The 22035-nt window shown below is 47.1% G+C and overlaps 2 protein-coding genes across 5 annotated transcripts in view; one reads left to right on the top strand and one right to left on the bottom strand.

The window, feature by feature from the left end:
* Window positions 1-2222, bottom strand: part of RFX1 (regulatory factor X1) — a 47207-nt gene extending 44985 nt beyond the window's left edge. For all 4 annotated transcript variants that reach the window (XM_033172730.1, XM_033172725.1, XM_033172729.1 and 1 more), the window contains exon 1: window positions 2032-2222. The gene's annotated coding sequence lies outside the window, so the exon portion shown is untranslated. The remainder of the gene's footprint in view (window positions 1-2031) is intronic.
* Window positions 2223-9668: 7446 nt separating this feature from the next.
* On the top strand, window positions 9669-14655 carry RLN3 (relaxin 3). The gene is made up of 2 exons (XM_033173413.1): window positions 9669-9878; window positions 14152-14655. The coding sequence occupies exons 1-2, from the start codon at window positions 9719-9721 to the stop codon at window positions 14406-14408; spliced, it is 417 nt and encodes a 138-aa protein (XP_033029304.1). The 5' UTR covers window positions 9669-9718; the 3' UTR covers window positions 14409-14655.
* Window positions 14656-22035: the final 7380 nt, after the last annotated feature.

Here is a 22035-nt window from a genome sequence, read left to right as displayed (position 1 = left end):
CACGAGTCTTTATGCATATTTGCCTGAATTGTCTCAGTTTTGTTGGCAGGATGCTGTCTGTAAGTATTCTAGAGTCTAAAAATTGGTCTAAAGAGTACAGTTGCTGTATACTAAAACTTACCTCCAGCCCCCCCACAAGGTCTGAGGAACAGTAGACCGGCCCCCTGCTGAAAAAGTTTGCTGACCCCTGAGCTACAACCTGGGCTGTCATATAACTGACTAGCTGCAGCTGCTATGAGCAAGTAACAATGTGCTTTTCTCAGCTGCTGGTTTTCGGCTACTGTTTTTTTTAGTTGAACTCAAGATAAAAGAGTGTTTTGATGGCATATAATTAATACATTTTGGGACATAGAGTGGATGGAACAATTTCCATATATACCCAAGTTACATCATCTAGTAATTATAATGTATCAACATATCTTGTAAACAATTGAGCTACAGGCCTAACTGGCCTGTAACTCAGAAGAACCATAGCTTGTGTCAAAGTCCAATATTATAATCCAGTCCAAAAGAAAGGATCAGGTAAAGTAGATACAGCAGCTTCAGCTCCTCCCACCCTGAACAGCCCATTAGTTGCTCTTCAGGGGGTACAGGTCAAATGCCCAAGGAGGACAACTACATGTTTATTAATTATTTTTAAATTTCTGCTCTGCTTTTTCATATAAACAACACAAGGCAGCCATAAGGTTCACTATTTTAAGTAGTCTCTGGATGCTGAAAATATATCAGTTCCAAACATTCCACAAACCTGGATGGGAACAAGCCCTATGCTGATGCACTTCCTTGTCCCCTCTGACACAACACTTCAATTAGTTACCAATTGCATCTGAATCAGGAAATTATGGTTTGCTCTTGCCCTCCCAACCAGGACTGTGAACCATGGTTTGTTTGTTTTTTAATTGAAGATTTTCTTGAGTTACATGTGTGTGCAATGTCTCTCTCGTATTTTTTTTCTTGTAACATTTTTACAAATCGGTCTGTGAACCATGTTTTGACCAAGCCAAGTAGAAATTTATTTAAAGTGCTGGTTCGAAGTAGCAACAACTCAGCTTATTGTGAACCAATACAAATAAGACTATTAATGCCTACCCACACTTACTTCAGTTCTCAAAATCTTTCTCATACTATCTATGATCCCTTAATGGGAGATGCCATCTACTGAACCTAAGAACTTCTGCACAGAAAGCAGGTCTTTTCTCTGTACAGCCTTCCAGCCCTTAAATATGTGTCAAATATAAGTAACTGACTCATAATTGGGGAGGCCACTGGTACATCTTTAGGTCAGTACTAACCATCGCCTAACTGCAGCTCTCTAAGGCCTCAGGCAGCCAATATTTCAGAATCCTGAGGTTCTTTTTAAATTAGCGATTGAATCCTGAACCTTCAGAATCCAAAGCACATGCTTTATCTACTAACCTATGTGCTCTTCCCATAAAAAATCTCACTTATGGAGTCACTATGACATCATTATTCCCAAAACACCATAAAGGCACCAATGTTTTGCTTTACATCACTGTAGAGTAGACCCTTTGAATTCTGTGCTGTTACTACTACCCGCTGATGTTTAACCACGAATGGAGGCAGTGATTTTTATTATTATTATTCATTTATTACTGCTGTGCGACGTCACAATCATTTTAACCAAATAGGGGGGGAAATACTCCACTTGACGTCACTGGGACGTCATGACGCGTCTGTGAGTCACTGTTTTGCTCTCCGTGTCTATGAGGGAGCAGTCGACGCCCGCCTCCCCGTAAACTCGATTGGCTAATCTCAGGGCCTCAGCCGGCGCCTATTGGTCCGCCCGCCCACCAATCACTGCGGAGCGCCGAAGCCCCGCCTGTCGGGGCCTGGGCCCTTTCCTGACAAGCCCTGCTTGGAGTGGCCGCTGCCGCGGGGGCCAAAGCCCGGAGAAAAGCCGTCGCTCACTCGCTTCACCTTCCTCGGCTGCCTCGGGGAGTCAAGCGGGAGCCGCAGGCCCCGCCATTTTGCAGCGGTGGGGGGAAGGAGGGGAAACGGACTCGGACCCACCTGGACCGTCCCGGCCCCGCGAGGCCGCGTCCCCTCAGGGGGAGGGCGGGGACGGAGTCGCGGCTGTCGTGCCCTTTCTCGATTTTGGCGGGAATCGCGCTGAGGAAGAGAGGGTGGGCGGTTGTTGTTGTTGTTGCCGGGTTTCCTGGTCGCCACGACTACGGTGGCTATGGCACCCTCCGTGTTCCCTCACCGGGGCAACTGTTGCTACCCACCTCGGCGAGGGGAGGGGAAGGGAGGGGGAAATAGGCGGTGTCCGGCGCTGATTGGACGGTGTCGATGGCCCATTGGGTAATGCTGCTGTCAGTCACTCCTCGGCGCTTCCTCCTCTCCGTTGGTTCTAAAGCCGCACCCCTCACTGGATACTTCACCCTTTTATTGGCCAGTCAGGCATTCCGCAACACGGATTTGATTAGAGGCCTGCCTGTCTAGTGGAAAGGGCGAGCCCAATGGGCGGCTGTAACGAATTGGGAGTTGGCAACTTCCTACTGGCCGGAGGCCTTGTCAGTAAACTACCGCGTCCGTTAAAACTGACTCCTTAGACAGGAGGTTGGGACGCATGCGCAACTTGCGGCATGCTGGGAATTGTAGTTCCTAATTGGCAGGAGAGCCTGGTTTAAAGGCAAGTAGGTGGCGCATGTGCTCGTCGCTTGACTGTTGCCCACGCCCTGTGTCAGCTCTGCAATATGGATATGTGCCTGCGATAGTTGTGAGTGAGTAGCTTACCATAAAATTGAAAGGACCGTTTGCTCCAGCTCAGTGAAAACATGGATTAAAATATTGATGGAGCAAAAAATTTTAATTTCACGTACACGCCCATGGGGGTGTGCGGTGGAGGTGGCAGATAAAGATAATGGACCCAGTGTGCGGTGGCTGTGAAAAAGGCAAACTCCATGCTAGCGATTGTTAGGAAATATAATCAGTATCATAATGCCATTTGGAGTACTGTGTACATTCCTGGTCTCCTCACCTGAAAAAGAATATTGTGTAATTGGAAAAGATTCAGAAAAGTGCCGCCACAATGATCAAGGGATGGAACAACTCCACTATGAAGAAAGGTTGCAGAGTTTGGTACTTTTTAGTTTAGAGAAAAGGCAGTGTGATAGGGTTGCCATATTTCAAAAAGTGAAAATCTGGACACAAAAGTTGGGGGAAGCCTTTTCCCTCTCTCATACCCCTAATGGAAAGTGAGAATGCTTAGAGATGAAATTGTAAGTGAGCACAATATGTGATACAACACAATGCCTGTACTTTATAGAATCTCTAAGGATCAGTCACGGGGTTTGTTTGTTTTTTAATCTTCAAATTTTGCACCAAATAAAATGCAACATGTCTTCCCACCCCAGCAGGCAGGGGGGTTGATCTCAGTGCTGTGGTGCTTAGGACTAAGATACAATATCATTCTGCCTGCTGTTTGGAGAGGAATTGTAAAGATAAGGCAAAATGCTATGTCTCCCAATTGGATTGGGAGATAAATTTGCATGGCTGACAGTTCAGTTCCTGGGGCCTAAGCAATCCAAATTCCAGCCTATGCACTTGATAGTACAGTTACACCTGACCTAGGTCATGGGTGAACAAAAGCTAGAGTGATATCTACTGGTAGATCTCTGGGTGATTTGCAGTAGATCCCAATTGTTCAGCAATTATGCCGTTAAATACCTTGGTCATCATTTTGCATCACTCTGATCTGGAAGCTGCAAATTGAGGCAGCATGATTGCTGACAGAAGTGAGGCCTTGTCAGCATATACCGGTAACACCTGTGCTCAGAGATCTGCACTGGTTGCCAATTTGCTCCCAGGTCAACATCAAGGAGTTACAGTTAGCATATAAAGCTTTTGACAACTTGGGACCAGTTTACCTACGAGATTGACTTACCCCACATGTGCCCACTCGGTTGCTTTAATAGGCAGAATTGGCACTACTACAAATGCCACAGTGAAAGACAGGCAGTGAAAGACAGGCGTGCCTGGCGTGCTCTGGTCCATGGGGTCACGAAGAGTCGGACATGACTGAACAACAACAACAAATGCCACACAATACCCGTTCCATATTTGTCAGAACTCATTTAGTGTGGCGGCACCTGCACTTTGGAACTCCCTGCCTATTGAGATCAATCAGGTTCCTTCTTCGGTGCCTGCTAAAAACATTATTGGAAAGGAGGCGATTTTAATCTGTTCTAGTAATTTAACTTTTTTTGGTATGTTTTAAAGTTGGGTCATAATTTTTTCTGGATTCTACTGTTCTATTTTTTGTAAACTGCTTTGAAGTTTTTTAAATCTTAGAAGCCTGTTATGGGACACCATAGCAGGGTTTTAGCTTTGTTTCCTATCACCTACCAGTATTGTTCCCCCCACCCTACCCCGACCCATGCTTCTGTATTTCCTGTGCATGCATAGACTCCCTCCTCTCACATATGGTGGGTGGGTTGTTCTCTGGGGTGGGCTCAGATGTGGGTGTGTTTAAAGGTCATGTACCACAAAGTGGTAAGATAGAAACTTGAGACTTCTGTTTAGGTTAACAAAATCGGAGGAAGTTGTGCAAGACAGATGAACGAAAAGAGCTGAAAAATAATGTCCCTAACCTGAAGTGAGCAAGAGGCAGCATGTGTATGCAGGCAACTCCCCATTTGCACGCCTCTTTTTGCTCCCTCTCCCAACCAAGTAGGAACTCCAAAAATGTCTCTTGGAGAAGTTAAGAGTACTTGGGAAAGAGACGCCCTGAGAGAATAAAGATCAGGGATGTATGGTTCCTCAGTACTGCAGTCAAAGCTGTTATGTTGGACTGGAGGAAGACTATGATGAACTTTTATCGATAACAGTATTCGGAGAACCTCTTTTAGACTTTTTGTGTAGAAGGACTACAAACATGAGATGCCCAGAATTGAGTATTGGAAAAAGGTCACCTAGCAGAAGAAGGAACAGTTGGACACCATCCTGGAGTGAACATTTCAGATATTTTGAAGAAATCTTGTATATACAACTGACCAACTGACAGTTGGAAGTCCTTTGTATTTTTTCCTTTTCCTTATCTATTTTTCTTTTATTATCTTCTCATTCCTTTATTATTATTACATTTTTGTTATTTCTTTTCCTTTTCTGCTCTGCTCTTGCTTCTGTTTTGATTTACAGTATTTTCTGTTGTTGTTGCTGCTGCTGCTGTGTTGTCCTCTGCTTTTGGTTGAGGAGGGAATTGCATGCAGATGAAGGTGATGGATGGTAGGAGAAGGACCCTGTGTGAGAGGATGGGAAGGGGAGATCTTCTAGGGTGGGAGGCCAGGGGAAGAAAGGAAAGCTCCCAGGTGAGAGCTGGGGGAGATCGCCTTTTCTGTCTTGAACAAAGGTTAAGCTATACCTGAGAGAGAGAGAGAGAGGACTTTGCATCTTTCTTTCTTTCTTTCTTTCTTTCTTTCTTTCTTTCTTTCTATTTTTGTCTAGATTAGTTTCTTTTTTATTGTATTATGAAAAGTCTTCATAAAATTTCATTAAAGAAAAATAATGTCTCTTAGCAAGGTGTTAGTGTGTGTGTGTGTGTGGAATTGCTCCTTTGTTTGAAATGTTGCATTTATCATGCAGCCGAGGGCAAACTAGCCATTCAGCACTTGGGGCAAAGTTTATCTCAGTCGCAGAAGGCTTGGATGGTGGCATTTGCCAGCGGCCGGGGAGGCAGTGGATTTCTTATCGCAGGGCAGAGAAGTAAGGTCTCTTATCTTCAGCAGGCCGAAAGGACAGTATTCTGGGAGATAAGGAAAGTTCAGTGATGCTCTGGCTGCCGGCGCAGCATGCAAAACAGTCTTATGCAGCAGGGGATCATGGTGGCTTTGAGTAAGGCTTCCTCATCTATGCGAGGGCAGCATAGGGGGAGGTGAGCAGTTCTCACCCGGATGTGCAATCCACCTAGAGGGCCCTCATTTGCAGAGGGTGGTCCTCTATTATAAAGTGCTGTCATAGGATGGTCCTCTATCTAGGACAGTACAGTATCATCTACACAGCAACTGGCAGTAGCTCCACAGGGTTTCAGGAAGTGAATATTTCCCAGTTCTCCTTGGGAATCTTCATGCAAAGCAAGTGTTCTACTATTGAACTCGGCCCTTCCCTTTAATGTGGGATTATATTAAGGATTATTGCCTATAAATGTAAGGAAACAGTTACACAAGAGTCCGTAATGACCGTGATATCAATGCCTCTGAGGTCTCGCAAGAGCTTTCCTATTTCAATAGAGTTTATTTCTATCTGAGGGCCACCTTCCCTACTGAGCAGTCTTTTGGGGGCCACATCAGTTGTGGGCAGAGCCAGCAGGAAAAGAGTGTGGAACAGTTGTGTACAAAGGTTGCAGGTTCGATCCCCATATGGTGGTGACACCCGGGGTGGCCCGCCCCCACCACACACCCCTTCCTCTGTCCCTGCGCTGGACTTCATTGGGAGGAAGGCTAGGACAGAAATGTAAAGTAATAAGGATTGGGTTGTTGTATCCAATCAAGTCCTGCTTGGAGTAAACCCAGTGAAATGAGTAGACATGACTAATTCCATTAATTTAAATTAGTCTGCTCTGAGTAGGACTTAGTCAGCTACAACCCAATAATGCTAATATACAATCTGGTACCACCTACAACAAAATGTAAGTAGAGTCCTGCAGGATCATCTAGTCTATCATTCTGTTCCCACAGTGCCAACCAGATACCCAAAGTCCAAAATTTGTGGTGCAGATTAAAAACCCGGGAATACAGGTACTTGTGTACGAAATTTGTAACTCATTGAATAAAACAAAGTATGAATGCATCAGACAGACTTTGTAAGGGGAGATGCACCAGGAAGACTCAATGGGAATCTTAGATGGCTTTGTGGCCTGATCCAACAGGACTGTTCTTAGTATCCGAGCATATTCAGATATTAAAAGCATGAAAAATCCTGGGGAGTCCCCCTCCTAAAGAGCCTTTTATCCATTCTGATTTATTTAGAGTTGAACTTGCTACAGTGGGGGTAGCCAAAGTAGTGTGCCCTCCAGATGTTGGACTCCAGGTTACATCAGCCCCAGCCAGCATGGCTGATGGTCAGGGATGATGAGAGTTGTAGTCCAACAGAAGAGAGCCCTAGAGAAGTCCCCCATATGATCTAAGGGTCTGGGTAGCTTTACATCAAGATAGATACTCCCAAAGATACTGGAGTCCTGAATCGTAAAAATCTTTGTAAGTCAAAACCAGCACTTTGAACTGAGCTCAGATGCATACAGGCAACTACCATATATTGAACAGAATTGATGTTATGTGATCTGTACACCTTGAACCTGACAGGTAGCCATGTTTAGTACTAACTGAAGCTTTGGGGGCATTTTCAAAGGCAGCCCACATAAACTGCATTGCAAGTAGCCCAGTCTTGAAAAGCATAGATTACGGTAGGCAAGCTATCCCTGCCCAGATAGTGTCGTCGTTGGGCCATCAGCTAACTGGTGAAGGCACTCCATGCCACCAAGGCCAACTGTCCCTCAAGTTACAGCAGTGGATCCAGGAGACGGGCAGAGGAAGAGGGGGTGGGGGGGCAGTCCGACCCGGGTGTCACCACTGAGGGGGGTAACAAAATGCCGGGCGGCACTCACTGCGGTGCCTGCAGCGCACCTGAGCCACGCGTCTCTCCTGGAAGAGACGCGGTGGCTTGGGCACCCGCAGGCTCTGCGCTGCCCCAAACAGTCCACCCGCCACCTCCCTGTCAGTTGTAGGGCGGCTGAGTGGGGGGAGGCAGGCAGGCTTCTCGGAGGCCCCACCCCTGTGTGCAGGGCACACGCACCACCACAGGCACCCAATTGGCTTGCTCCGCCGCTGCCAGGACATCCCCCAAACCACTTGCTCCTTCAACGAGAATGTGACCCCCCCCCCGCTAGAGCAAGCAGTACTATCACTCAGCTGGATAGAAGAACCACCCATTCACAGCATCTCAGTCTTGTCTGGATTTAGTTTTTGTTTATTATCCCTCATCCAGTCCATTATTATGACCAAGCACTGGTTCGGCATATCCACAACACCACCTAGAGAAGATGGAAAGGAGAAATAGCACTGGGTGCTGTCAGCATGCCGATGACAATGCCCTCAAAAACTCTGTATGACTATTCAGTATAGACATTCAACCACTTGTTTCACAGACCACATTGGACCAAAAACAAAAAACCAGTGAACTATATACCAAACATGATTATTAGGCTCACTTAAGGGTGACCCAGGTGGCGCTGTGGGTTAAACCACAGAGTTTAGGGCTTGCTGATCAGAAGGTCGGCGGTTCGAATCCCTGCCACGGGGTGAGCTCCCGTTGCTCGGTCCCAGCTCCTGCCCACCTAGCAGTTCGAAAGCACGTCAAAGTGCAAGTAGATAAATAGGGACTGCTCCAGCAGGAAGGTAAACAGCGTTTCCATGTGCTGCTCTGGGTTGCCAGAAGCGGCTTTGACATGCTGGCCACATGACCCGGAAGCTGTCTGTAGACAAATGCCGGCTCCCTTGGCCTATAGAGTGAGATGAGCGCCGCAACCCCAGAGTTGGACACGACTGGACCTGATGGTCAGGGATCCCTTTAAGGGTGATTTACAATTTTGTACCATAATAGCATTTAGTCAGTCTGCATGAGCCTTGTCAAGGCTTGGTTAATGCCTTGCCAAAAGTCAGCAATGTAAGAGCATAAGAACAAGCCTGCTGGATCAGTCTCCAAAGGCTCATCTGGCCCATCACCCCCTTTTCATTGTGCCCAGCCAGGTGCCGGTGGGGAACCTGCAAACAAGACAGAAGCAGAACAGCACCCTCCCCTTTTGCAGCCTTTAGAGGTTACTTTCCCATAGGGAAAGCAGAACACAGCCAACATGGGTAGGAGCCGCGGTGGACCATATGGGCAAACAGCATCTCAAAGCCCATGCTGTGGCCAAATTCAGATTTTTTTTACAAATATGTGTAACTTATTTTTGTTTCATTATCATTGCCTCTCATCCCGGATGTTCTACTATTTCTGTATGGTTTCGACAAAGTTTCTTTGTATTGTTACGATTCATTTGCTGCTGCTGCTGCTTCTTCTTCTTTTTTACAATTTATCTGACCTATCGTACCCGTAGGAAGATTGTGATTACTTCTTTCCCCCAACTCCTCTTGTTTGGCCTCCCCAGCTATTTGATTCATGCAAATTCTCCTTGTTTTATATTTTATCTGTATCCATGTTTAAAAATCAACAAAAGTTAAAAGGGAAGGGGGGGGGAGAGAGAGAGAGAGAGAGACCTGTGCAGCGTAAATAAGTTCTTTCTATCCTGACTCTTCTAACCTTCAACTTCACGGGATGGTCTTGAGTTCAAGCGTTATGAAAGGGGGGGGGGGGACAACACATTCTCCATTTCCTCCGCACCAAGCAGTACCTCCGTCAATGTGCAGCTCCAAAAGGCCAGGTAAACACTGAATTCCACACTTACCATGCTGATAACAAAGAAAAGGTTATCTCTGACTAGCTGGCGTTGTCAATGGCAGCCCCCCCCCCAAAAAAAACCTGCCCAGCGTCCAAGAAAGGTCTGCATCCCTCCCTGATGATAATTGGGTAGATAACCTTGAAGGACACCCTCACTCACCCATGACAGTATAAAGAGGAGCAAGGCACATTGAGAGCAGGCAGACAGGCAGATAGGAATTGCACAACCCCCAGCATATCTCAACCGTCCTGCCCAAGTCCAGCCATGCCCAAGATCATCCTGGCTCTGTTACTTGGGGTGCTGCTGTCTGAGCTGAGGCTGCCAAGTGAGGCCAGGACACCACCCTATGGTGTCAAGCTGTGTGGCAGGGAGTTCATCCGCGCAGTCATCTTCACTTGTGGAGGATCTCGCTGGAGACGGGCAGGTGGGTGCTTGGAGAGCTAGGGGGTTGACCGGAGGGGATGGGGTGGGAGAGAGGAGGAACGATGCCTTGTCTAGCCAGGACTAGTCCTAACATTGGGAATGAGTGATGCGGCTGTTTTTCAGAGGTCCAGCAAATTCTTAGTCATTTGATTTTATTATTGTTATAGTTCAGGGGTGGCCAACTCCCAAGAGACTGTCATCTACTCACAGAGTTAAAAACTGGTGGTGATCTACCCCCTTTTGGGGGGTTCAGGTCTCAAAATTGTTGAGCTTTTTTTTTTACATCACTACTGGGAAAACCATAGCTTTAACTATATGGACCTTTGTCAGCAAGGTGATGTCTCTGCTTTTTAAGATGCTGTCTAGGTTTGTCATCGCTTTTCTCCCAAGAAGAAGGAGTCTTTTAATTTCGTGACTGCTGTCACCATCTGCAGTGACCATGGAGCCCAAGAAAGCAAAATCTCTCACTGCCTCCATTTCTTCCCCTTCTATTTGCCAGGAGGTGAAGGGACCAGTGGCCATGATATTAGTTTTTTTATGTTGAGCTTCAGACCACATTTTGCACTCTTCTCTTTCACCCTCATTAAAAGGTTCTTTAATTCCTCCTCACTTTCTGCCATCAAGATTGTGTCATCAGCATATCTGAGGTTGTTGATATTTCTTCCAGCAATCTTAATTCCGGTTTGGGATTCATCCAGTCCAGCCTTTCGCATGACGAATTCTGCATATAAGTTAAATAAGCAGGAGACAATATACAGCCTTGTTGTACTCCTTTCCCAATTTTGAACCAATCAGTTGTTCCATATCCAGTTCTAACTGTAGCTTATTGTCCCACATAGAGATTTCTCAGGAGACAGATGAGGTGATCAGGCACTCCCATTTCTTTAAGAACTTGCCATAGTTTGCTGTGGTTAACTACTACTTCAGTAGCAGTTCTGTTCAGTCGTTCAGTCGTGTCCTACTCTTCGTGACCCCATGGACCAGAGCACGCCAGGCACACCTATCTTTCACTGCCTCCCGCAGTTTGGCCAAACTCATGCTAGTCGCTTCGAGAACACTGTCCAACCATCTCATCCTCTGTCGTCCCCTTCTCCTTGTGCCCTCCATCTTTCCCAGCATCAGGGTCTTTTCTAGGGAGTCTTCTCTTCTCATGAGATGGCCAAAGTTCTGGAGCCTCAGCTTCAGGATCTGTCCTTCCAGTGAGCACTCAGGGCTGATTTCCTTCAGAATGGATAGGTTTGATCTTCTTGCAGTCCATGAAACTCTCAAGAGTCTCCTCCAGCACCATAATTCAAAAGCATCAATTCTTCGGCGATTAGTCTTCTTTATGGTCCAGCTCTCACTTCCATACATTACTACTGGGAAAACCATAGCTTTAACTACACGGACCTTTGTCGCCAAGGTAATGTCTCTGCTTTTTAAGATGCTGTCTAGGTTTCTCATTGCTTTTCTCCCAAGAAGCAGGCGTCTTTTAATTTTGTGACTGCTGTCACCATCTGCAGTGATCATGGAGCCCAAGAAAGTAAAATCTCTCACTGCCTCCATTTCTTCCCCTTCTATTTGCCAGGAGGTGATGGGACCAGTGGCCATGATCTTAGTTTACTCAGTAGCAGTAGTACATGCTTTATATGCCTAATGATATCGTGTGACAGAATAATTTGGCCACAATAAGGAAATTTTGTCCATGGTATGATCATTTTGACACTTCGGCACCCTATTTGCAAAATTTAACAATTCCAAAATACAGGTGTGCTTTCACTTTCACAAGATTGAATATACTGCCTTCGGCTGTATTTGAGGGTCGATTTCAAAAATTCCACTGCAAAACGATTACCGTACTTTTCTGTGTATAAGTAGGGTTTTTTGTTTTTTTTTTACAAAAAAAGCAAAAACTGCAAGGTGTTTAGTGGGGGCACTTAGAATAAGATCTATTATTTGATTATTGATGTAAACCCCCAAAATGCATTTTCTATAGTTAAGTTTTTACCTCTATCTTCAGTACATTTTATTTTATTTTATTTTATTTTATTGCTATGGCTAGTGGCTTATGCAAATAAAGATCCTTCTGATTCTGATTCTGCTTTATATGATGGCTGATTTGTATTAGCATAAAGTTTTTACTAACATTATTCATTCATTCAGCCACTCAGAAAGCATCCTCTTGAACAGGTGAAAAAAGAACAGCCAACTTTAAATCATTACTGCCAGTTCATTTATTTGCTTACCATATATATAGGCAACTTTTTTTCAGATGAATGTCCCCCAGGCTCCTTTGTTGCTGGTGGCTAATTCAAGAACTCTAGCTGAAAATTGACAGTTACATTGCAAAGTTTGACAATTTGCTAGAATTTGAATTTGCTGAATGTTTTGCTTCGGCTCTTCTGTCCCCAATCCATCCCTTTCTTTCATATAATATATTGGGTTGTTAACAGGGGCATTGCCAGGTCCTTAAATGAGTATGGAATCTGTCCCCACAGGAGGCAGCAATGCCTCCCAACCAGCATGACTTTAAAAGAAGCTTAGACAAATTCTGGAGGTTAAGGCTATCCGTGGCTACTAACCTTGATGGAAATGCTCTACCTCCACTGTCAGTGTTATAACGTGGGGTTCGTGATTTCAGTAAGTGATTTCAGCTTTCTGACATAGCAGGCAGGAGACAGCTTCTTCATGTAACACTCTTTATTCAGGCAAACAAGACTGGAGACTGAGGAGAGGGAAGCTACATTTATAGGGACAGAAGACTGGCTAGAAAGGATACATTTTGGAGGGAACAATCTCAAGCAATCACAAAGCTGCCTTTTGGTGGGAACCAATAAGACTGAGGATCCAAATACAGCAGTTTAAATGAACCAATAGTAGCTGTTCCTTCTGGAACAGAAAGGCAGTTACTTTACCCTAATGTGAATACAGACAATAGTAATACAGGTATAAAAACCATTAAATCAATACACAACAGTCAGAGGCAGCATGTTTCAAATGCCAGTTGCTGGGAATCGCAATAGGGCAGAGTGCTGTTGCACACAGGCCCTGATGGAGGGCTTCCCTTAGGCATCTGGCTGACAATTGTGAGAACAGGATGGTGGACTAGGCTATCCTGATCCAGCAGGTGGGACATGGATGGCGCTGTGGTCTAAACCATTGAGCCTCTTGGACTTGCTGTTTGGAAGGTTGGCGGTTCGAATCGCCACAACGGGGGTGAGCTCCCGTTGCTCTGTCCCAGCTCCTGCCAACCTAGCAGTTTGAAAGCACACCAGTGCAAGTAGATAAATAGGTACTGCTTCCCCCCCCCCTAAAAAAATGTTTAGGGGTACTCTCATTTTGACTCAAGAAAATCACCATTTTATAGTTCAAATCAGGGGAAATAAATACAGTAAATCATGGGTAGGCAAACTAAGGCCCGGGGGCCGGATTCGGCCCAATTGCCTTCTAACTCTGGCCCACGGATGATCCAGGAATCAGCGTATTTTTACATGAGTAGAATGTGTCTTTTTATTTAAAATGCAGCTCTGGGTTATTTGTGGGGCCTGCCTGGTGTTTTTACATGAGTAGAATGTGTGCTCTTATTTAAAATGTATCTCTGGGTTATTTGTGGGGCATTTCATCCCCCCCCCCAAAAAAATAGTCCATCCCCCCACAAGAGGTTCGAGGGAAAGTGGACCGGCCCCCTGCTGAAAAAGTTTGCTGACCCCTGCAGTAAATGGACAAAAGTACAAAGATTCACAAAATGTTTAGGGGTATGCATACCCCCCCTCGAAAAAAGCACTGGGTACTACTGTGGCGGGAAGATAAACGGTGTTTCTGTGCACTCTGGCTTCTGTCCCGGTGTCCTGTTGCGCCAGAAGCAGTTTAGTCATGCTGGCCACATGACCCAAAAAGCTGTCTGTGGACAAACGCCCGCTCCCTTTGCCTGAAAGCGAGATGAGTGCCACAACCCCATAGTCGCCTTTGACTGGACTTAACCGTCCAGGGGTCCTTTACCATTTTTTTACCTCCTATGTTCTTATGACTCAAGGTGCAGGTCCATGCCATGACACAAATTTGCATAATATTTGCTTACAGGTGCAAATTTAGCCTGACTTTCAGAAGGAAAGCTGCTAAAAGTGCAAACAAAAAAGAGGGGCGAGTGGGGATCAGGCCCCTCCCCCAGGCCAGCCTCTAAAAAATACCCCTGGTAGGGATGGCATGATTTTGAACCCAGATCTCTCTTTCTGTTTGCTGAGCCACATGCATTGTGCCTTCTCCTCCCAATTTTCCATATTGGCTTCTTATTGCAGGAAATGTCGGTGCCCTCCCCGGAGGAGATTCTGCAGAAGCCTTTGCTGCAACTTCCTCATCCAATGAATGGGTCCCGATCCATGCCCTGCCGAAAGATCCGTCTGACTATTATGGGAGCTGGCATGGCCAGCAGAGCCACAGCCCCTCGGAGGAAACCTGGAGCTTTGACCGTGCAGCCCGAGATGTTTTGGCAGGACTGAGCAACGCCTGCTGCAAGTGGGGCTGTAGCAAGAGTGAAATCAGCTCCCTGTGCTAAAGGGCGGCATGTGAGGTTGAGTGTGGGTGTGGGTGTTTGGCAAAAAGGGAATTGAAATATTCAGATATTTGTAAACTTGAAGCTCAGGCCATCAGACACAAAAATGTGCACACAGCTGACCATAAATATCTCTATTAAAGCTCCACCCCTTTCACCAAGCTAGGAAAATGTACCCAAGAATTATAATTCCCAGCATCCTGTGAGACAAGGTCTAAACCACTGAGCCTCTTGGGCTTGCCGATCAGAAGGTCGGTGGTTCGAATCCCCGCGACGGGGTGAGCTCCCATTCCTCTGTCCCAGCTCCTGCCAACCTAGCAGTTCAAAAGCGCACCAGTGCAAGTAGATAAATAGGTACCACTGTGGCGGGAAGGTAAACGGCGTTTCCGTGCGCTCTGGTTTCCGTCACGGTGTTCCGTTGCGCCAGAAGCTGTTTAGTCATCCTGGTCACATGACCTGGAAAGCTGTGTGTGGACAAACGCCGACTCCTTTGACCTGAAAGTGAGATGAGCGCCGCAACCCCATAGTCACCTTTGACTGAACTTAACCACCCAGGGGTCCTTTACTTTTACCTACCCCACACTGGCATACTGCCAGACAGCTCTCCTGAGTGGCTGCCTATACAATTTGAGTGGGATTTAACAATTCTGGCAAGTCCCAATTAATTGACAAATTCCCACTCCGACACTCTTCCCTTATGCTGCTCCCCTCCTACAGCTGCTGTTGATAAACCTGAAGTTTGTTTCCCTACAACCATCACTGCAATGGGAAAGCAAATGTACCTGCAGTCACAGTAGAACAAGGAGCCCTCCCAAGAGGAGCAGAGAAATGCTCACGAGGAATGTGTCATGCCCTGGTGTCTTGATGGTATGTGTGTATGTGTGTGTGTGTCCGTCGCACGTTTTATCTTACGAATGTGCAGCTGAGTTTTGATTTGAGCAGGATGGCATCGCAAGCGACAGTCGTTGCCCTGCTGCTTCTTCTCTGTTCATCAGTTCCTTCTTCCTGGAGAAAGACAGTGTTTGTTCTCTTTAAGATTGCACATTATGTGAAAGCTGAAATAAAAAGCTGAAATGAAACAAAACAAAACAGAGAAATGAACTTTGTTGACATGGAGGGTAACAAGAAGGCCCTTCAAGGTGGAATAATAATAATCAACAACAATAATAATATCAATGTTGATGACATAAGCAGGCCTAAAATTAGAAATGCCGCAGCAAGTTTGCCTAAAGTATGTTTTAAACCAATTGGTGTGGGTTAAACCACAGAGCCTAGGGCTTGCTGATCAGAAGGTCGGCGGTTCGAATCCCCGCAACCAGGTGAGCTCCCATTGCTTGGTCCCAGCTCCTGCCCACCTAGCAGTTTGAAAGCACGTCAAAGTGCAAGTAGATAAACAGGTACTACTCCGGCGGGAAGGTAAACGGCGTTTCCGTGCGCTGCTCTGGTTCGCCAGAAGCGGCTTTGTCATGCTGGCCACATGACCCGGAAGCTGTATGCCGGCTCCCTCGGCCAGTAACGCGAGATGAGCACCGCAACCCTAGAGTTGGACACGACTGGACCTAATGGTCAGGGGTCCCTTTACCTTTACTCCATGATGGTGCCATGAAAGCTAAATTTCAGAGAAGCTAATGGCCTCCACTAAGCAGAATGAGCAGGAGGGCCCTCAAACACAGGAATGCTAGCTTACCACCATTGTGACATACATTACAACCCAAAGAGTCTCCGCCCACATTAAATCCAGAATCTAAAATGACCAAACTGCTCCACTGTCCACCCTACGAGAAGTGCCCGAAGAATTTGGAGCAGATTCTGAAGAGTTTTGATAAGACCAGCGAAATCTCTCAATGTGGTTCTTGCATCTGCACATAAAATAGTCCAGTCTGTCCAAAGTTTCATTAAAGCCCTGGGTGTAAGGATAATGAATTTAAAACATACAAATAGAAAAATAAAATGAGTATGAAGAGGGGAAGGGGAAACCGGGAGACAACTGAGAGTGTAATGCCATATATTATACATTTATCACATTTCAGAAGAAAAAGGTGAGTCAAATTAGTTCTTCAGAAAGCCTCTCCACACATGTGGAGCAGGGGGTTTAGTGGGCTGTGCGGACGAGTGAACATTGGAGAGAAATTTATACCAAGTTGAATAAAAGTGGTTCATTTTTGATGAACCATTAAGGACTCCCCAGTTGTGTGTGTCAGGTTTTCTGACAGTGCAATGTCCCATACTTTTGCTAGCCATTCCTCTTGGGAAGTACCGGTAAGTAAGTTGTAATTCCAATGGGAGCCACTGACATTCTAGCTGCAGCAAGTAGCATAAACAAAGAGATTTGTGCATGATGGATGAGTTGGTACCAGGCTCCAAGGATAGGAGTGCCAGGGCTGGGTCTGAGGACAGTACCCGAGAGGTGATGGTGGAGATAGTTTCCAAAATTTGGCTCCAGAATCTCTGCACCATGCAGCAATCCCACCACACATGGAGCAATGTTCCAATGTGAGCACAACCATGCCAGCATAAATTAGAGAAATCTTTGCCAATTCTGGATAGGTGGAGTCAGAGGTGTAGCTAGGGGGTGGGGCAGTGCCAGATTTACGTATAAGCTAAACAAGCTACGGTATGTAAGGACGCGGGTGGCACTGTGGTCTAAACCACAGAGCCTAGGGCTTGCTGATCAGAAGGTCGGTGGTTCAAATCCCCATGACGGGGTGAGCTTCTGTTGCTCGGTCCCTGCTCCTGCCAACCTAGCAGTTTGAAAGCACATCAAAGTGCAAGTAGATAAACAGGTAACGCTCCGGCGGGAAAGTAAACGGTGTTTCTGTGCGCTGCTCTGGTTCGCCAGAAACGGCTTAGTCATGCTGGCCACATGACCCAGAAGCTGTACGCCGGCTCCCTCAGTCAATAAAGCGAGATGAACGCCGCAACCCCAGAGTCGTCTGCAACTGGACCTAACGGTCAGGGGTCCCTTTACCTTTAAACAAGCTATAGCTTAGGTCCCCACTCCCTTGCCCCCCCCCAAAAAATTATGAGTCTTTGTAAATTGTGTTTCTAAAGGAACTTTTGTTATTGCCAAATGCCAATGTGTTTGCATTATTAAGCTTGTTATGAATAAAAAATCATTTTAAGTTAGAGCTTAATAATTATTTCACGATTAATATACTTCTTAATTGTATTTCAGTTCAACATTTACCGGTACTTTGATAAAATGCATATTTTGTTATGTGCAAATGGCTTTAGATACCTATTAGGTCCATAAATTACCATATAGCATATATTCAACACAAAAAACAGCCACAATTTGTTGTTGACAAAGGACAGCTGGACATATAAAGGGCCCCATTACCTTCAGTAGCCTAGGGCCTCATCAAACCTCAATCCGGCCCTGGGGTGGGGGCTAGCTGGGGGTTTTGCACCAGATGAAGCTGCCAGAGGGGCATCACTGAGGCTCCCAGCCTCTCTCTGTGTGTGTACAAAAATGTACATGGGGTGTGTGATCCAATAAACTGGGTCTTTTGACCCGGGTGAAATAAAGCCTTGTTTCACCCCTGGGCGGATTGGAGTCCAATGCCATTTTCACACTGTTTTCAGTGTGGCTTCCTGTATTTAAATAAACTGTATTTAGTGGGGGTTTAGACTCATTGCTTCCCGTACTTTGTTCCCCAGATCATTCTCCAGTGAGAAGAGTAGTGGGGGGTGGGGGTCGCCACCAGTCGCCAGAGCAAATCCCACCCACTGGCCGCCAGGCTTTGAGGGGCGCATTCATGGTGGCGAACTACGACACTTTGCAAGACTCGCAAAAATAGCGCTGAGCTCGCAGGGCGCTTGAGCTGCTGCGTCCTTCTCAGTCCGGCTTCGCCCGGAGCGACGGTCCCCGCCCTCCGCCCACGCTACTCCACTGCGCCTTTGCGCCTGGCAAAGGCTCCCTAACGTTTTCCTACATTGCAGGGGGATGGATTAAATGACCCTCGGTGTCCCTTCCAACTCTACAATTCTGTGACTCCCCAATAGCCCGCACACGTGCTGGGAGGAATGGGAGCCCTGCTCCCCCCTCACCAAGCATGGGAAACGAACGAGTGAGTTTGTCGTGTGAGTCACGATTTGGATGAGACACGATTTCCTCTTTACGGAATCCCGGCGCGGCTCTTGGTCTTCTTCCACTCCCTTCCTTCTCAAAAAGCCAGGAAGGCCAAGGAAGGGAGGATTGTCGCCCCTTCCACCCAGCCACGGATTTCTCATAAAGCGGAGGGAAGACGTGTCCCCGTGGTCCCCCGCCTGGCCTGCGCTCCAAGAAGCAGCAGCTCTTCGGGGAACAGGCTTCGTGCGGCGCGGGGCGGAGCGTGATCGGGCAGCGGGAGGAGCGAGCGAGCGAGCGCCCCGACACTTAGTGCCCTCGAAACAAACAAACAAACAAAAAGCCCCCAGCTCATTTCCTTCCTCCGCGAAGAGAAGAACCCGCCTCGGGGGCTCATCGCTCCTGAGTCCCGCCGGGGTCCCCGAAGGACGCCTTGGGGAGCGCGCGGCTTGGGGAGCTGCTGTCTGGCCGAGCAGGCGCTGGAGTTTCCTCCCGGCGCGCAAAGGATGCCGTGTAAGTAAGGAGGCGAGCCGATTATTTTCTCTCCTCTGTCTCTCTGGGAGGATCCTGTGGGCATGGGGGATCCTCCTCGGTCTTCTCTCTTGGCAGGTGGGACTTTGGCTCACGGCCTGGGCGCAGGGGAAAGAGGATGCGGAGATGCGGGGCGGCAGGGCGGGGGAGGGGGATTAGTCTAGGGTTACCAGAAGTCCCCGTTTCCCGGGGACAGTCCCCGGATTTGCGAATAAGTCCCCCGAACAAATTCCATCCCATGTTCCTAGATTTCATCTAATGTCCCCTGGAAATGCAGCAGCGGCAGTCTCAGCAGCCAGGAACAGTTGGCTCTGGCTGGCTTCATGAGCTGCTGCTCGGAAGTCCCCATATGATGGTGGTGCAGGGGCTCTAAGATACAGCTTCCGGGGCTGCCTCCACCTTCCCTGACCCCAGCAACTAAGCTGTGAAGGGAGGCTTCATGCTGCCTATCGGAGCAGCCTCCCAACTCCTACTTGCCTGCAAGCAGGAGTGGGGCAGGGATCTCTCAGTTGTGAAGGGAGGCTTCACGCTATCTCTCAGGCAACAGGAAGCCTCCCTTCCCAGCTGAGGGATTCCCCCCCCCCTGCACGCAAGTAGGAATGGGATTAGGGCTGCTCAGATGGGAAGGGAGGCATTGTACTGCCCGAGCCTCACCGCTGCCACCGCCATCGCTGCAGCATCAACGTCCTGAACGTGTAGTATTTATTTATTTACATGACCTGGAAAGCTGTCTGTGGACAAACGCCGTCTCCCTTGGCCTGAAAGTGAGATGAGCGTCACAACTGCATAGTCGCCTTTGAGTGGACTTAACTGTCCTTTACCTTTTTACCTTTACTGCAAGAACAAGATTTCTCCACCTGCCCACTGCTGTGCCAAATGCTATGTGGAATGTAGTTAAGAACATGAGACAGGGTCAGCAAACTTTTTAGCAGGGGGGGCTGGTCCACTGTACCTCAGACCTTGTGGGGGGCCAGACTATATTTTGGAGGGGGGGGGGAAATGAACGAATTCCTATGCCCCACAAATAACCCAGAGATGCATTTAAACAAAAGCACACATTCTACTCATGTAAAAACACCAGGCAGGCCCCCACAAATAACCCAGAGATGCATTTTAAATAAAAGGACATATTCTACTCAAGTAAAAAACATGCTGATTCCCGGACCATCCCTGGGCTGGATTTAGAAGGCGATTGGGCCCAGATCCGGCCCCCGGGCCTTAGTTTGCCTACCCATGACATAAGAAGTGCTCTGCTGCTGAGACCAAAGGCCCATCTAGTCCAGTGTCCTCCTGTGTGAGGGATCCTATTCCCTCCCCTTCAATACTTCCCAACAGTGACTCTAAGTTTCACTGACAACTAGGATGAATCCTTCAGTGTTCATATGGGAGTTGTCTCTGGGGTACCTCCAGGGCTCTACGGTTGAAAACCTCTTGCCACCTATGGGATCTCCCTACCAGGGTTCCCAACTACTGCAGTTTGCCTCCCCTTTAGGCAAACAAGTGGCACACTTGGCTTCACTGTCCAGCCCTCAGTATGACAGGAGAATAAGCAAACAGTTTCCTCTTCCACAGGAAAGCTTTGTTCTCTCCTCTTAGTCACACCTCTTAAGGTACTGATACACTGCCACAGTCAGCGAACGTTTAAGCACATTTAACTTTATTAGGTGAAAGATACTCGGAGTCCAGTGTGACTTTCATGCTCTTTATTCAGCTCATAGTAGTGAGGAATGTAGTTCCCCCAAAAACGTTTGCTTTATATACACTATTTACACAATGGGCCCCACGTGATTGGCTAATTCCGGGATACTCCTGTATGCCAATCAGAGTGTGGATTCACTTCCACCTGGAGCTGGATTGGGTGGCTCCTGCAGACCAATCAGACTGCTGCAATCTCAATCCTATTGTTCTGGGACCAATCAGACTGCTGCAATCTCAATCCTATTGTTCTGGGACCAGTCAGACTGCTTGCAATCTCAATCCTATTGTTCTAGGACCAATCAGACTGCTGCAGTTTGGATCCTATTCAACTCAGTACATACATTAGGTAACTTGAAAACATGGATGTTTCGGGTTATTACTGGTAACAAATCTTCTTCTCATGTAATTCAGCTTTGTTATATTATTTCCTGCATGCCTTTAGCAATGGTAATGACCTTTCCTCCCATTCCCCAAAGCCTAACCTCGCCTTTCTCTCTCTAACCCTCCACCCCCAACTGCCAAACCCCCAACTGCCTTTCAAGGTTGTTCCCCCCTCCTTTTTAGAATGCCAACTAGCTCCGCCTCCCAGGGAACACCCTACCTAACATGGGAGTGATAGGTTAACCCATGATGAACCTGAACCATGAGCAGGCATTATTCCGCCACATCCTGTTCTCGTTGTGGCCAACCATATGCCTATGGGAAACTCAAAAGAATGACCTGAGCGCAGCAGCACTCTCCCAACAGCTTGTGCTCACCTGCAGCCGGCATTCAGGGGCACACATTGCCTCTGACACTGGAGGAAGAGCATGGAGTTAGGCAGTCAGCTTTGGCTCCCACTGGACAGTACCTGTGGCATTGCCACTGGTGAGTCCCACGCAGCTGCTTCCCCTGCCAGTCTTTGAGCTTGCAAAAAAAAGTTTTGTGTTTTGTGTGCTGAAATTAAAACAAAACTATTGGTGCTTTAGTTCCTCAAAGGCTCCAGTGTGCCATTCTAACATGGGCACACATATAAAGTCCACATAAATAAATATAATAAATGGGAGGGGCGCATTTAATTCAGTGCTGCTTGACTTTGTCCTTATCTCATGATCCACCATTGCTGTCTCTTAATACAGGACACAGCTGGCACTATGGGGAACAGGGGGAATGCAGCATGGCTGTTGCTTCTGTCATTAAAGGTCTTGGGCTGAAAAAAGGTAAGGGATCCGCATTCATCATTTCCTTCATACAGGGATGTCTCCAAAATTCATAGCTGAGCTGATGATTACGACTCCTGCTGTTCTCTCTCTCACACAGCTGCATGGCAACTGATTATTTGTGGCATTGTGC

Source organism: Lacerta agilis, chromosome 16 (genome assembly GCF_009819535.1).
Source record: "Lacerta agilis isolate rLacAgi1 chromosome 16, rLacAgi1.pri, whole genome shotgun sequence".
NCBI lineage: Eukaryota > Metazoa > Chordata > Lepidosauria > Squamata > Lacertidae > Lacerta > Lacerta agilis.
Note: the sequence above shows the minus strand (reverse complement) of the source record. Positions and strands in the feature narration are given on the sequence as shown.

Coding starts and splice junctions, on each gene's coding strand:
- RLN3 (XM_033173413.1), top strand. CDS start 9,719: ATGCCCAAGATCATCCTGGCTCTGTTACTTGGGGTGCTGCTGTCTGAG. Junction 9,879..14,151: donor ATCTCGCTGGAGACGGGCAG/GTGGGTGCTTGG, acceptor TTCTTATTGCAG/GAAATGTCGGTGCCCTCCCC.